Source organism: Anomaloglossus baeobatrachus, chromosome 2 (assembly GCF_048569485.1).
Source record: "Anomaloglossus baeobatrachus isolate aAnoBae1 chromosome 2, aAnoBae1.hap1, whole genome shotgun sequence".
Classification (NCBI taxonomy): Eukaryota; Metazoa; Chordata; class Amphibia; order Anura; family Aromobatidae; genus Anomaloglossus; species Anomaloglossus baeobatrachus.
In genome coordinates this window covers 21,764,590-21,777,562 of record NC_134354.1, presented here as the reverse complement: position 1 = coordinate 21,777,562, position 12,973 = coordinate 21,764,590, and the positions used below count along the sequence as shown (strand labels likewise).

Here is a 12,973-nt window from a genome sequence, read left to right as displayed (position 1 = left end):
ACTATACCCATCATCCCCCAGATTACACACTATACTGTACCCATCATCCCCCAGATTACACACTATACTGTACCCATCATCCCCCAGATTACACACTATACTGTACCCATCATCCCCCAGATTGCACACTATACTGTACCCATCATCCCCCAGATTGCACACTATACTGTACCCATCATCCCCCAGATTGCACATTATACTGTACCCATCATCCCCCAGATTACACACTATACCCATCATCCCCCAGATTACACACTATACCCATCATCCCCCAGATTACACACTATACTGTACCCATCATCCCCCAGATTACACACTATACTGTACCCATCATCCCCCAGATTACACACTATACTGTACCCATCATCCCCCAGATTGCACACTATACTGTACCCATCATCCCCCAGATTGCACACTATACTGTACCCATCATCCCCCAGATTGCACACTATACTGTACCCATCATCCCCCAGATTGCACACTATACTGTACCCATCATCCCCCAGATTACACACTATACTGTACCCATCATCCCCCAGATTGCACACTATACTGTACCCATCATCCCCCAGATTGCACACTATACTGTACCCATCATCCCCCAGATTGCACACTATACTGTACCCATCATCCCCCAGATTGCACACTATACTGTACCCATCATCCCCCAGATTGCACACTATACTGTACCCATCATCCCCCAGATTGCACACTATACTGTACCCATCATCCCCCAGATTACACACTATACTGTACCCATCATCCCCCAGATTACACACTATTACTACTTATTGTCTTGAATCTTGAAATGGCGACTGGGTCAGGTTTAGAAACTCAAAAATCCTAAGTAATCAGTGTATGAGAGCTGCCGCCTTTTCCATTCGCCTTTATAAAAGGTCTCAAACAATGTAAAATGGATGAGTAATGTGTATTCTGCTTCCTATACAGCGCCAGCATGATCCATAGAGCGTTACACAAACATGGGGAGTACACAAAATCCACACAAACGACGGCCTCGGTCGGGTTTGTAGCCAGGACCCTCTGTAATACAAGGCAACCACAGAGCCACCATACTGCCTATATAATGTATGCACTATAGGAGTGATATAGTGTATGATCGGTGCTACATTGTAATGCATGTACTGTATGGATAACAGTGTATAATGGGCGCTACAATGTATAATGGGCACTACAATGTATAAGCCATATAGTGGGTGAGAAGAATCGTAGGTTATGTGCTATAGGAGTGATATAGTATATGATGGATACCACATAGTAATGCATTTACCGTATGTATAACAGTGTGTAATGGGCACTACAGTGTATAAGTTATATAGTGGGTGAGAAGAATTGTAGCTTAAGTGATATACAAGTGATATAGTGTATAAATGGGATATTAAAAGGTCTGTGCCATGAGAGATAGTGTACTACACCTTAATGCATGTACTGTATGGATAAAAGTGTAACATGGGCACTACAGTGTATAATGGGCACTACAGTGTATAATAGGCACTACAGTGTATAATAGGCACTACAGTGTATAATAGGCACTACAGTGTATAAGTCATAGTGGGTAATAAGAATTGTAGTTTAGGTGCTATACGAGTGATATAGTATATAATACAGTAGATACATCATAATGTACTATATGGATAACAGTGCATAATGGGCACTACAGTGTATAAGTCATATAGTGCTATACGAGTGATGTAGTGTACTACATTGTAATGCATGTATTGTATGGGTAAGAGTGTATAATGGGCACTACAGTGTATAAGTCATAGTGGGTGATAAGAATTGTAGTTTATGTGCTATAAAAGTGATATAGTGTATGATGAGTACTATGTAATGTATGCGCTATAGGAGCGATATAGTCTATGTGTAGTGTACTACATCATAATGCACGTACTGTATGGGTAACAGTGTATGATGGGCACTACAGTGTATAATGGGCACTACAGTGTAAGTGATATAGTCGGTAATAAGAATTGTAGTTTGTGTGCTATATAGGTGATATAGTGTATAATAGGCACTACATTGTAATGCAAGTACTGTATAGATAATATTGTATGATGGGCACTATGGTGTACAACTCAGTGGGTGATAGGAATTGTAGTTTATGTGCTATACGAGTGATATAGTGTATAATGGACACTGTGCTATAGGAGCAATATATAGTACTGCATGTGTAGTGTACTACATCATAATACACATACTGCATAAATAATAGTGTATAATGGGCACTACAGTGTATAATGGGCACTACAGTGTCTAATGGGCACTACAGTGTATAAGTGCTATAGTGGATGATAATTGTAGTTATGTGCTATATGAGCGATTTAGTGTATGAGGAGTACCTCAATGTATGTACTGGATAGGCAATATCATGTATGATTGGAACTGTATAGAGCATGTACTGTATAAGTAATTTAGTGTATAATGTGTGCTATATGTACTGTATGAATAATACACATATGGCCAAAATTGTTAGTACCCTTCTCTTAAAGTAAAAAAAAAAAAAGCCACAATGGTCTCTGAAATCATTGGAAACTGAGAAGAATAGATAAAATAACTGAAAACTAGACTTAAGAATTTTGACTCAAAAAAAACAAAAACCAAATAAATAATAAAAAAATAAAATAATAATAATAATAATAATAATAATAATAATAATAATAATAATAATAATAATAATAATAATAATAATCCGTCCCGGACAAATTTGATGGTTCCCTCAAGTTAAATATTTTAGTGTACAACCTTTTTGGCGGTAATCATTGCTGACAAACGATTTCTGTAGGCAGCAGAAGTCCGATATTTCATGCGAGTGCGATCCGTGGTGGTCACAGATAGTCTACAGGGTCAGTCACATGTCAGAGTTTGATCCAAATGGAGAGTGAAATAAAAATAAATACAAAAAATTGGCAATGCAAGTCTATGGATCAGTGAAAAAAAAAAAAAATGCAGTCCAATTTTCACGGACTATTGGAAAGGTTATCCTTTTGGAAGACCCATGACCTGTGCCTCAGACAGAGCTTCTGACACTCGGCAGCACATTTGGCTCCAGAATCCATTGATAGTCTTGAGATTTCATTGTACCCTGCACAGATTCAAGACACCCTGTGCCGCCAGATGCAGCAAAGTAGCCCCAGAACATAACAGAGCCTCCTCCATGTTTCACAGCAGGTACAATGCTCTTTTCTTTATGTCTGAACATGGAGCTATTGTGACGCCAAAAAGCTCCAGTTTTGTCCCATCTGACCACAGGACGTTCTCTCAGAAACTGTGATTTTTCAATTTGTCAAATTCCAGTCTGACTTTTTATGATTTGCTTTCAACAGTAGTTTCCTCCTTGCTTGTCACTAGTTTCCTCCTTGCTTGTCACTAGTTTCCTCCTTGCTTGTCACTAGTTTCCTCCTTGCTTGTCACTAGTTTCCTCCTTGCTTGTCACTAGTTTCCTCCTTGCTTGTCACTAGTTTCCTCCTTGCTTGTCACTAGTTTCCTCCTTGCTTGTCACTAGTTTCCTCCTTGCTTGTCACTAGTTTCCTCCTTGCTTGTCACTAGTTTCCTCCTTGCTTGTCACTAGTTTCCTCCTTGCTTGTCACTAGTTTCCTCCTTGCTTGTCACTAGTTTCCTCCTTGCTTGTCACTAGTTTCCTCCTTGCTTGTCACTAGTTTCCTCCTTGCTTGTCACTAGTTTCCTCCTTGCTTGTCACTAGTTTCCTCCTTGCTTGTCACTAGTTTCCTCCTTGCTTGTCACTAGTTTCCTCCTTGCTTGTCACTAGTTTCCTCCTTGCTTGTCACTAGTTTCCTCCTTGCTTGTCACTAGTTTCCTCCTTGCTTGTCAGTAGTTTCCTCCTTGCTTGTCAGTAGTTTCCTCCTTGCTTGTCAGTAGTTTCCTCCTTGCTTGTCAGTAGTTTCCTCCTTGCTTGTCAGTAGTTTCCTCCTTGCTTGTCAGTAGTTTCCTCCTTGCTTGTCCTCCACAAAGTCCACTTTGGCCAAGATGGTGATGGATGATGCAATCTGACACTGATGAACCTTGACCTTGGAGTTCACCTCTAATATCTTTGGAAGTTCTTCTGGGCTCTTTGTTTCCATCCATATTATCCATCTCTATAATTTGTCATCACTTTTCCTCTTGCGGCCATGTTCAGGTAGGTCGGCTAAAGTCCCCAAAATCTTATATTGTAGTAACAGGAACATCAGGCTGTTTGGAGAGGTCTTATATCCTTTACCTCTAACATTTCTGCCTATAATTTTACTTCTACTCTCCTGAGGCAACTCTCCCTTTAGCTTTCTTCGCACCATGCTCAGTGCAGTACAAGCCATGATAACAAACAGCACAATGACTACTTTTCACCATATAAGTAGACAAACTAACTGATTACAAGTTTGTAGACACCTGTGAGGCTACTTACAGGATGCACCTGACTATCACGTCCTATGGTGAAATTATTTACAATCTTTTCTCAAGCAACCCTCATTTTTGTCCAGGCCATCTTCATAAGTTTTTTTTTTTTTCTATTGAACCACAATTCAAAAGCAAAGTCTGATTTTCATTCACACAAGGGAGTTTCCTTGGTCAAGCAGGGTAGTTTCTTAAATATGCATAAACTATAGGCAGAAAAAGAGCGAACAAACCCAGCCTTTCTCCGGCATGAGGGAACAAAAATAAACAGTCCACGTCAAAGCGTACGAAGGTTCACCCATACAGAGAAATGTCCAGCTCTCACTTCAGGACCACCAGTGTCCGGTTACTCTCGGGTGTAGTTAACGTTCCTCACCATGGCCACTATACTTCACATTCTCGGGCTTACTCCCAGATCCAAGAACGCTCAACCACAGGACCGACTGCCCAACATTACACTGACTTTTTCTTTTGGTCAGTAGTAGACTCCGCTCAGACAGACTCGGAGTGTCAGCTGCCACCTCCAGCTTCCTCAGAAACTCGCTCTCTCAGACATTATTCGGACACTCTATCCCTGGCCACCACCTGTAGCTTCCTCAGACTCGCCCCTCCCTGAGACTTCATTCAGACACGCTCGGTCTCCAGCCGCCACCTCCAGCTTCCTCAAAGTCTCATAGAATCATAGAATATTAGAGTTGGAAGAGACCTCCGGGGTCATCTAGTCCAACCCTCTGGTCAAAGCAGGATTCACTAAATCATCCCAGATAACAGAGTTGTAGAGCAGGGTATTTCCAAGCCACGCCAATGACTACCAGATCATGAAGATTTGAAGATTAATGTAGCTTTATTTGTGCACTGGTCAACGCGTTTCGGGAGGCTCAGCTGAGATCTAATGTTCTTAGCCTGACTGTCCTGAGGAAGGGAGCCGAGTCTCCCGAAACGCGTTGATCACGTCTGCCGATTTGGGGACCGCTGCCGTGACTCGAAGTTACTTACATGCTGTCATAGGAGTTGTGACTTTCACAACCCCTATAGGTGAGTGTGACTACCCCTTTGCATACCCCCCCCCTTCCTACCAAGGTAAACCCTATTACGCTCTTTTTTCCCCACAGTTTTCTGTTCTACTAAATCATCCCAGACAGATGTCCGTCCAACCTCTTTGTAAAGACTTCCATTGAAGGAGGAGAACTCACCACCTCTCGTGGCAGCCTGTTCCACTCATTGATCACCCTCACTGTCAAAAACATGTTTTCTAATATCTAATCTGTGCCTCCTCCCCATCAGTTTCATCCCATTGCTTCTAGTCTTTCCTTGTGAAAATGAGAATAAAACTGATCCCTCTCCAGTGGGACAGCCTTTAAGATATTTGTAGACAGCTATTAGGTCTCCTCTCAGTCTTCTCTTTTGCAAGCTAAACAATCCTAAATCCTGTAACCGTTCCTCATAGGACATGGTTTGCAGACCGGTCACCATTCTGGTCACTCTTCTCTGAACTTGCTCCAGTTTATTGATGCCTTTTTTAAAATGTGCCCAGAACTGGACACAATATTCCAGATGAGGTCTGACCAAAGAGGAGTAAAGGAGATAATGACTTCCCGTGATTTAGATTGTATGCTTCTGTTAATACAGCCTAGAATGGTGTTTGACTTTTTTGCTGCTGCGTCACACTGTTGACTCATGTTTAGTCTGTGATCTATTAGTATACCTAAGTCTCTCACACATGCTGTTGGATAGCTCTATTCCTCCCATGCTGTATATGTCACACATGCTGTTGGATAGCGCTATTCCTCCCATGCTGTATATGTCACACATGCTGTTGGATAGCGCTATTCCTCCCATGCTGTATATGTCACATGTTGTTGGATAGCTATATTCCTCCCATGCTGTATATATCACACATGCTGTTGCATAGCTCTATTCCTCCCATGCTGTATATATCACACATGCTGTTGCATAGCTCTATTCCTCCCATGCTGTATATGCTCTTTTCATTATTCTTGCCAAGATGTATGACTTTCCATTTCTCCCTGTTAAAAACCATTCTATTAGTTGCTGCCCATTGTTCCAGCTGGTTTAGATCTTGTTGAATCCTCTCTCTTCTCTAGTAGTAGCTATTCCTCCTAGCTTTGTGTCATCAGCAAATTTAATCAGTTTACCCTAAATTCCTTTTTCTAAGTCTTTGATAAAGATGTTGAACAACACGGGGCCCAGGACAGAGCCCTGTGGTACCCACTTGAGACAGTCTTCCAACTGGATGTGCAGCCATTTATGACCACTCTTTGGCTCCGATCGCTAAGTCAGTTCCGAATCCATCTAACAGTTGCCTTGTCCATTCCACACTTGGTCATTTTTTCAATAAAGGATTTTTATGAGATACTTTGTAAAATGCTTTGCTGGTCAAGCAAGATATACTATATCTACTGCATTTTCCTGATCCACCCAGTCAGTGATTCTGTCATAGAAGGAAATTAAGTTAGTCTGACATGACTTATTAGTCACAAACCCATGCTGGCTCTGGTTAATCACTTCATTCTCATCCAGGTACTTAGGTACTTGCATAAATGTTGTTTAATAATTTGTTCAAAGATCTTTCCTGGTATGGAAGTCAGGCTCACATGCCTGTAGTTCCCTGGGTCCACCTTCTTCCCCTTTTTGAAGATCGGGACAACATTTGCTCTTCTCCAGTCTTCTGGAACTTCTCTTGTTCTCCAAGAATTTTCAAAATTATGAAGAGTGGTTCTAATATTTCCTCTGCTATCTCCTTCAGTACTCTGGAGTGTAATTCATCTGGACCTGGGGACTGGAATTCATTTAGGTTAGCTAAGTATTCCCTCACTAGCTCTTTGTTTATTGATGGCCTGGATTCTTCTAATCCTTCAATAGAACGGTGAAGATCAGTTGATTTTACATTTACTTTTTCAGAGAAAACAGATGCAAAATAGAAATTTAAATCCCGAGACTTCATTTGGACACTCCTTGTCCCCAACCGCCACCTGCAGCTTCCTCAGAGTCTTGCTTATCCTGAGACTTCATTTGGACACCCTCTGTCCCCAACCGCCACCTGCAGCTTCCTCGGAGACTCCCTCATCCTGAGACTTCATTTGGACACCCTCTGTCCCCAACTGCCACCTGCAACTTCCTTGGAGAGTCGCTCATCCTGAGACTTCATTTGGACACCCTCTGTCCCCAACCGCCACCTGCAGCTTCCTCAGAGACTCGCTCATCCTGAGACTTTATTTGGTCCGATTACCACATTCAGGCTTAAACACAACCCCCTTCCCCCCGTCAGAGATAGCACCCCCTCTCCCTGTGCATGTCCCCACACATGGCTGGCTCTACACAAAACATTTCAGGTGCATTTGTAATCAACACAAGCAGGACAAGGATTTAACCCTTACCTTCCCGGCTATGCTACATAGCAGCAGAGTTAGGTTTCAACCCTTACCACTTCCTCGCTACAGTATGATTAGTATTACATGAGTAAGATCATGTATGATGGGTGCTATATATTGTATTCACTGCACTAAACTAGTGTACAATGTGTAATTTACTCAGTGTATAATGGAAGCTATAGTGCATTACTCATCGTACACACACTATAATAACGTCATACACGATCAATGTGTTACTCATAGTATTTACCCTATAATACCCATCATCCACTATGTACTATATGAGTAACTTAGTATATCATAGATACTATAGTGTATGTACTGTTTTTTGTTACAGTACATGATGGGTAATATATAGTATATGAACTGTATGAGAAACACTATAGTACCCATTCACACAGAACATAGTGTACAATGTGTACTATAATGTATATACTGTATAAGAGCGTGCATAACTCCTATAGTACATACACTATCATACCCATCCACATTAGACCACTCATACAGTACATAGTGTACTATAATGTATGTACTGTATGAGTGATAATATATGCTGTATGAATAATATGCATGACAGGTGGTACACACTATATGTATTACCTCTATGAGTAATACACTTTCCCATCATAAACTATATCACTTATACAGTTCATACACTATAGTTTCTATCATACACTATATATGTACTGTATGAGTGACCGTGTTTGATGGGCAGTATACAGTGTTCGTACTGTATGAGTGATATACTGTATGATGGGTGCTATATAGTGTATGTAATGTATGAGTGATTATATACTGTATGATGGGTGCTATATAGTGTATGTAATGTATGAGTGATTATATACTGTATGATGGGTGCTATATAATGTATGAGTGATTATATACTGTATGATGGGTGCTATATAATGTATGAGTGATTATATACTGTATGATGGGTGCTATATAATGTATGAGTGATTATATACTGTATGATGGGTGCTATATAATGTATGAGTGATTATATACTGTATGATGGGTGCTATATAATGTATGAGTGATTATATACTGTATGATGGGTGCTATATAGTGTATGTATTGTACGAGTGATGATATACTGTAATATGGGCATTATACAATGTTTATACTGTATGAGTGATGATATCCTGTATGATGGGCACTCTACAGTGTATGTATTGGATTATATACTGTATGTTGGGCACTATATAGTGTATATACTGTATGAGTGATGATGTACTGTATGATGGGCACTATATAATGTATATACTGTATGAGTGATGTACTGTATGATGGGCACTTTACAGTATAGGGTATGTATTGGATGATATACTGTATGATGGGTGCTATATATAGCACCTATCTTTTGAGTCCGTTCTATACCCGGGTGTGGATGATTTAGCATTGGGGAATGACTTTGTGGGTCGGGGTTTTTTCATATTTTCCTTCCCATGCTGCTTTCCTCCTCTTTATTTACATTCTGCACCACAGCCGCCGCCATCATCCCTATGTCCGCCACATGCGCAGTGCTATCTTCACGTCATACTTGAATATGTCAATAAAACGGAGCCGGAGTCAGCGCATGCGCATACCGCATCTCCAGCGCCATTTTATTGAAGACACTGTCTGCGAATATCGTCTGGAAAAAACGGGGCCTGGTGATATTCACAAAGACCGTGTCTTCAATAAAATGGCGTCGGAGTTGGCAATATACACACACGCTGACTATTGAAGAATTCAACCACAACATGAACATAGCACTGCGCTCGTGCCAGCCAAATAGTTCTAGCCCGACTTTGGACAGAAGGACATGTTCAATGTTATATAGTGAATGAAGGAATGAACGAATATACAGTATGTGTGATGTGTGTATTAGCAGATAACAGAGAGAAGCAGCATGGGGTGGTTGGTGCAGGGGACGTCAGTGAATTGGCCGCGTGCGTATTGGCAGATAACGGAGAGCAGTAGCGTACACCCTTGTGGTCGGTGCAGTGATGTCAGTGAATTGGCCACATGTGTATTGGCAGATAACAGAGAGCAGCAGCGTGCGGTGGTCAGCGCAGCTGATGACAGTGAACTGGCTGCATGTTTGTGAGCGTGTGTTGGCAGATAACAAAGAGCAGCAGTGCACTGTCTGTAGCAACCAATCAGAGCTCAGCTTTCACTTTACCTCAGCAGCTTCAATGGTGAAAGCTGCACTCCGGTTGCTATAGGCAACCATGATGATCTTACTGTGAGGTAACTCATAAATGAGGCCCCAGTGACTTCTGCAGGGGATAACTTTAGATAAATAAAATAATATAGGCCCTTTTGGCCGATGAAATGGTTGGATCCAGTCTTTGTTACATATCGGTCACACATGGTCACGGCCGACGATCTGAGAGAAGCGAATGCTCAGGTGTTTGATCAGCATTAACAAATTTGGCAAATCCCTTCTTGAGTCAGAAGAGCAGATGAGATGACGCAACCAGAAACTGTGACCGATCCTCACAGACAGAGTTCAGTGTGAGAGTCATACTCTGTGTGAACTGTGCCTTTAAGAGATTTAAAGGGGCAGTGACACTTATGTAGTGGGCGATGTTGAAACCACCTAAATATCCCGTGCAGTAGTGATCCTGCGGGGCAGGGAGTGTTCTACAGTTTCACATTGAGAAGCACTAAGCTCAAACACTCCCTAGCCAGAAATGGCAGATAACAGAAAGTAATAGATTGTATTCAAAGCTAAAGAATACATTTTAACAATTTACTTTCCTTTAGATCCTCATATCTTGCAGCAGATTAGATATCTTCATAGCGGCCATAAATTATATTGCTCCTGATCTGTAAATTATATGAAGATTGCCACTGGCCGATATAATAGAGCTGATAAGTAATGTATGATCGGGTGTGATCCCTGACCGTTATTGGTGACAGGTTGTGATTCCTGACAATGATCTGGTGTAATCCCTGACCGTGATCAGTTATGATTCCTGACAGTGATCAGGTGAGATCCCTGACAGTTATTGATTATGATTCCTGAACAGTGATCAGTTATGATCCCTGACTATAATCAGTTATGATTCCTGACCGTTATCGGTTATCATTCCTAACAGTGATCGGGTGTGATCCCTGACCGTTATCGGTTATCATTCCTAACAGTGATCGGGTGTGATCCCTGACCGTTAACGGTTATCATTCCTAACAGTGATCGGGTGTGATCCCTGACCGTTATCGGTTATCATTCCTAACAGTGATCGGGTGTGATCCCTGACCGTTATCGGTTATCATTCCTAATAGTGATCGGGTGTGATCCCTGACCGTTATCGGTTATCATTCCTAACAGTGATCGGGTGTGATCCCTGACCGCTATCGGTTATCATTCCTAATAGTGATCAGGTGTGATCCCTGACCACTATTGATTAGATTCCAGAACAGTGATCGGGTGTGATCCCTAACCATGATCGGTTATGATTCCTAACAGTGATCAGGTGTGATTCCCGACCGTGATCAGTTATGTTTCCTGACAGTTATTGGTTATCATTCCTGAACAGTGATCGGGTGTGATCCCTGACCATTATTGGTTATGATTCCTGAACAGTGATCAGGTGTGATCCCTGACAGTTATTGATTATGATCCCTGACAGTGATCGGGTGTGATCTCTGACCATGATCGGTTATGATTCCTGACAACGATTGGGTGTGATCCCTGACAGTTATTGGTTATGATTCATGACAGTGATCAGGTGTGATCCCTGACAGTTATTGGTGATCGGTTATGATTCCTGACAACGATTGGGTGTGACTGCTGAGGATCACTGAATCTTCTGTGGGTAATTTTTATTTCTCTGTGACTAATTGGCCCCAACCCTTAAAAAAAAAAAAAAGCAGCAGTCACTGGTGTGGTGCGGATATAAAAATGGCGTAAGTATGAGCGCCCTCGCCTCACGTGGATGTGCGGCATTCAGTCAATTCCCAGTGTAACCGGAGAGGCGTCAAAGGGGTGGGGTGGCTCTCACCTGAAGCAGGGTGGACGGGTGGGGGGCTCTCACCTGAAGCAGGGTGGACGGGTGGGGGGGGCTCTCACCTGAAGCAGGGTGGACGGGTGGGGGGGGCTCTCACCTGAAGCAGGGTGGACGGGTGGGGGGGGCTCTCACCTGAAGCAGGGTGGACGGGTGGACGGGTGGGGGGGGGCTCTCACCTGAAGCAGGGTGGACGGGTGGGGGGGCTCTCACCTGAAGCAGGGTGGACGGGTGGGGGGGCTCTCACCTGAAGCAGGGTGGACGGGTGGGGGGGGCTCTCACCTGAAGCAGGGTGGACGGGTGGGGGGGGGCTCTCACCTGAAGCAGGGTGGACGGGTGGGGGGGGCTCTCACCTGAAGCAGGGTGGACGGGTGGGGGGGGCTCTCACCTGAAGCAGGGTGGACGGGTGGGGGGGCTCTCACCTGAAGCAGGGTGGACGGGTGGGGGGGGGCTCTCACCTGAAGCAGGGTGGACGGGTGGGGGGGGCTCTCACCTGAAGCAGGGTGGACGGGTGGGGGGGCTCTCACCTGAAGCAGGGTGGACGGGTGGGGGGGGGCTCTCACCTGGGGAAGGGCGGATGGGTGGTTTGAGGGGCTCTCACCTGGGAAAGGGGGAAATGAGGATGTCCCCTGGGTCATGTCATGGAGCCGCACTCACCTGTGCACAGGTAAACCACAACCTGCTCTCCTCTCCGCATGGTCGCTGCTCTCGGGGGTCTCTGTACTCAAATCTTGCTGTGTCCAAAACACCAACCAAAAACCCACAGCCCCTCCCTGACCACAGAAACTTCTCCCGGCCGCCGCCTTCACTCTTTCTCCTTCTCTTCCTGCCAGAAACCTGCAGGTAACGACCAATAGAAAATCAGCGCTGCCTCCGAGTCCCGGCCCCCTCCATCCCCCTCCCCTTACTACTAGCATTATAAGGTTTACATAGGACTGCAGATAACATTATCTAAGGTCATGATTACAGTGAGATTTGTGTCCACACTGATACACTGACACAAACCCTCAGCTCTGTGACTAGATCAGGATCAGTATATAGAGGTAAACATGAACAGTCTCATTCACTGACAGCAAGCAGAGGTCTTATACGATGAACTTCTAACACGCAAAGTATATCAGAAAAGTTGCAGAACTTATTATGGCTTTCACACTGCGCTGTTTCTGGCTTTTTTTTTTTTTT

At 43.4% G+C, this 12,973-nt stretch overlaps 1 protein-coding gene across 1 annotated transcript in view; it reads right to left on the bottom strand.

Annotated features, from left to right (window-relative positions):
* The window catches only part of GPA33 (glycoprotein A33), a 43,144-nt gene extending 30,521 nt beyond the window's left edge, over positions 1-12,623 (bottom strand). Inside the window, exon 1 of the mRNA XM_075333270.1 lies at positions 12,449-12,623. Within this exon, the coding sequence (XP_075189385.1) occupies positions 12,449-12,488 (40 nt within the window). The 5' untranslated portion in view covers positions 12,489-12,623. The remainder of the gene's footprint in view (positions 1-12,448) is intronic.
* Between the last annotated feature and the right edge of the window lie 350 nt (positions 12,624-12,973).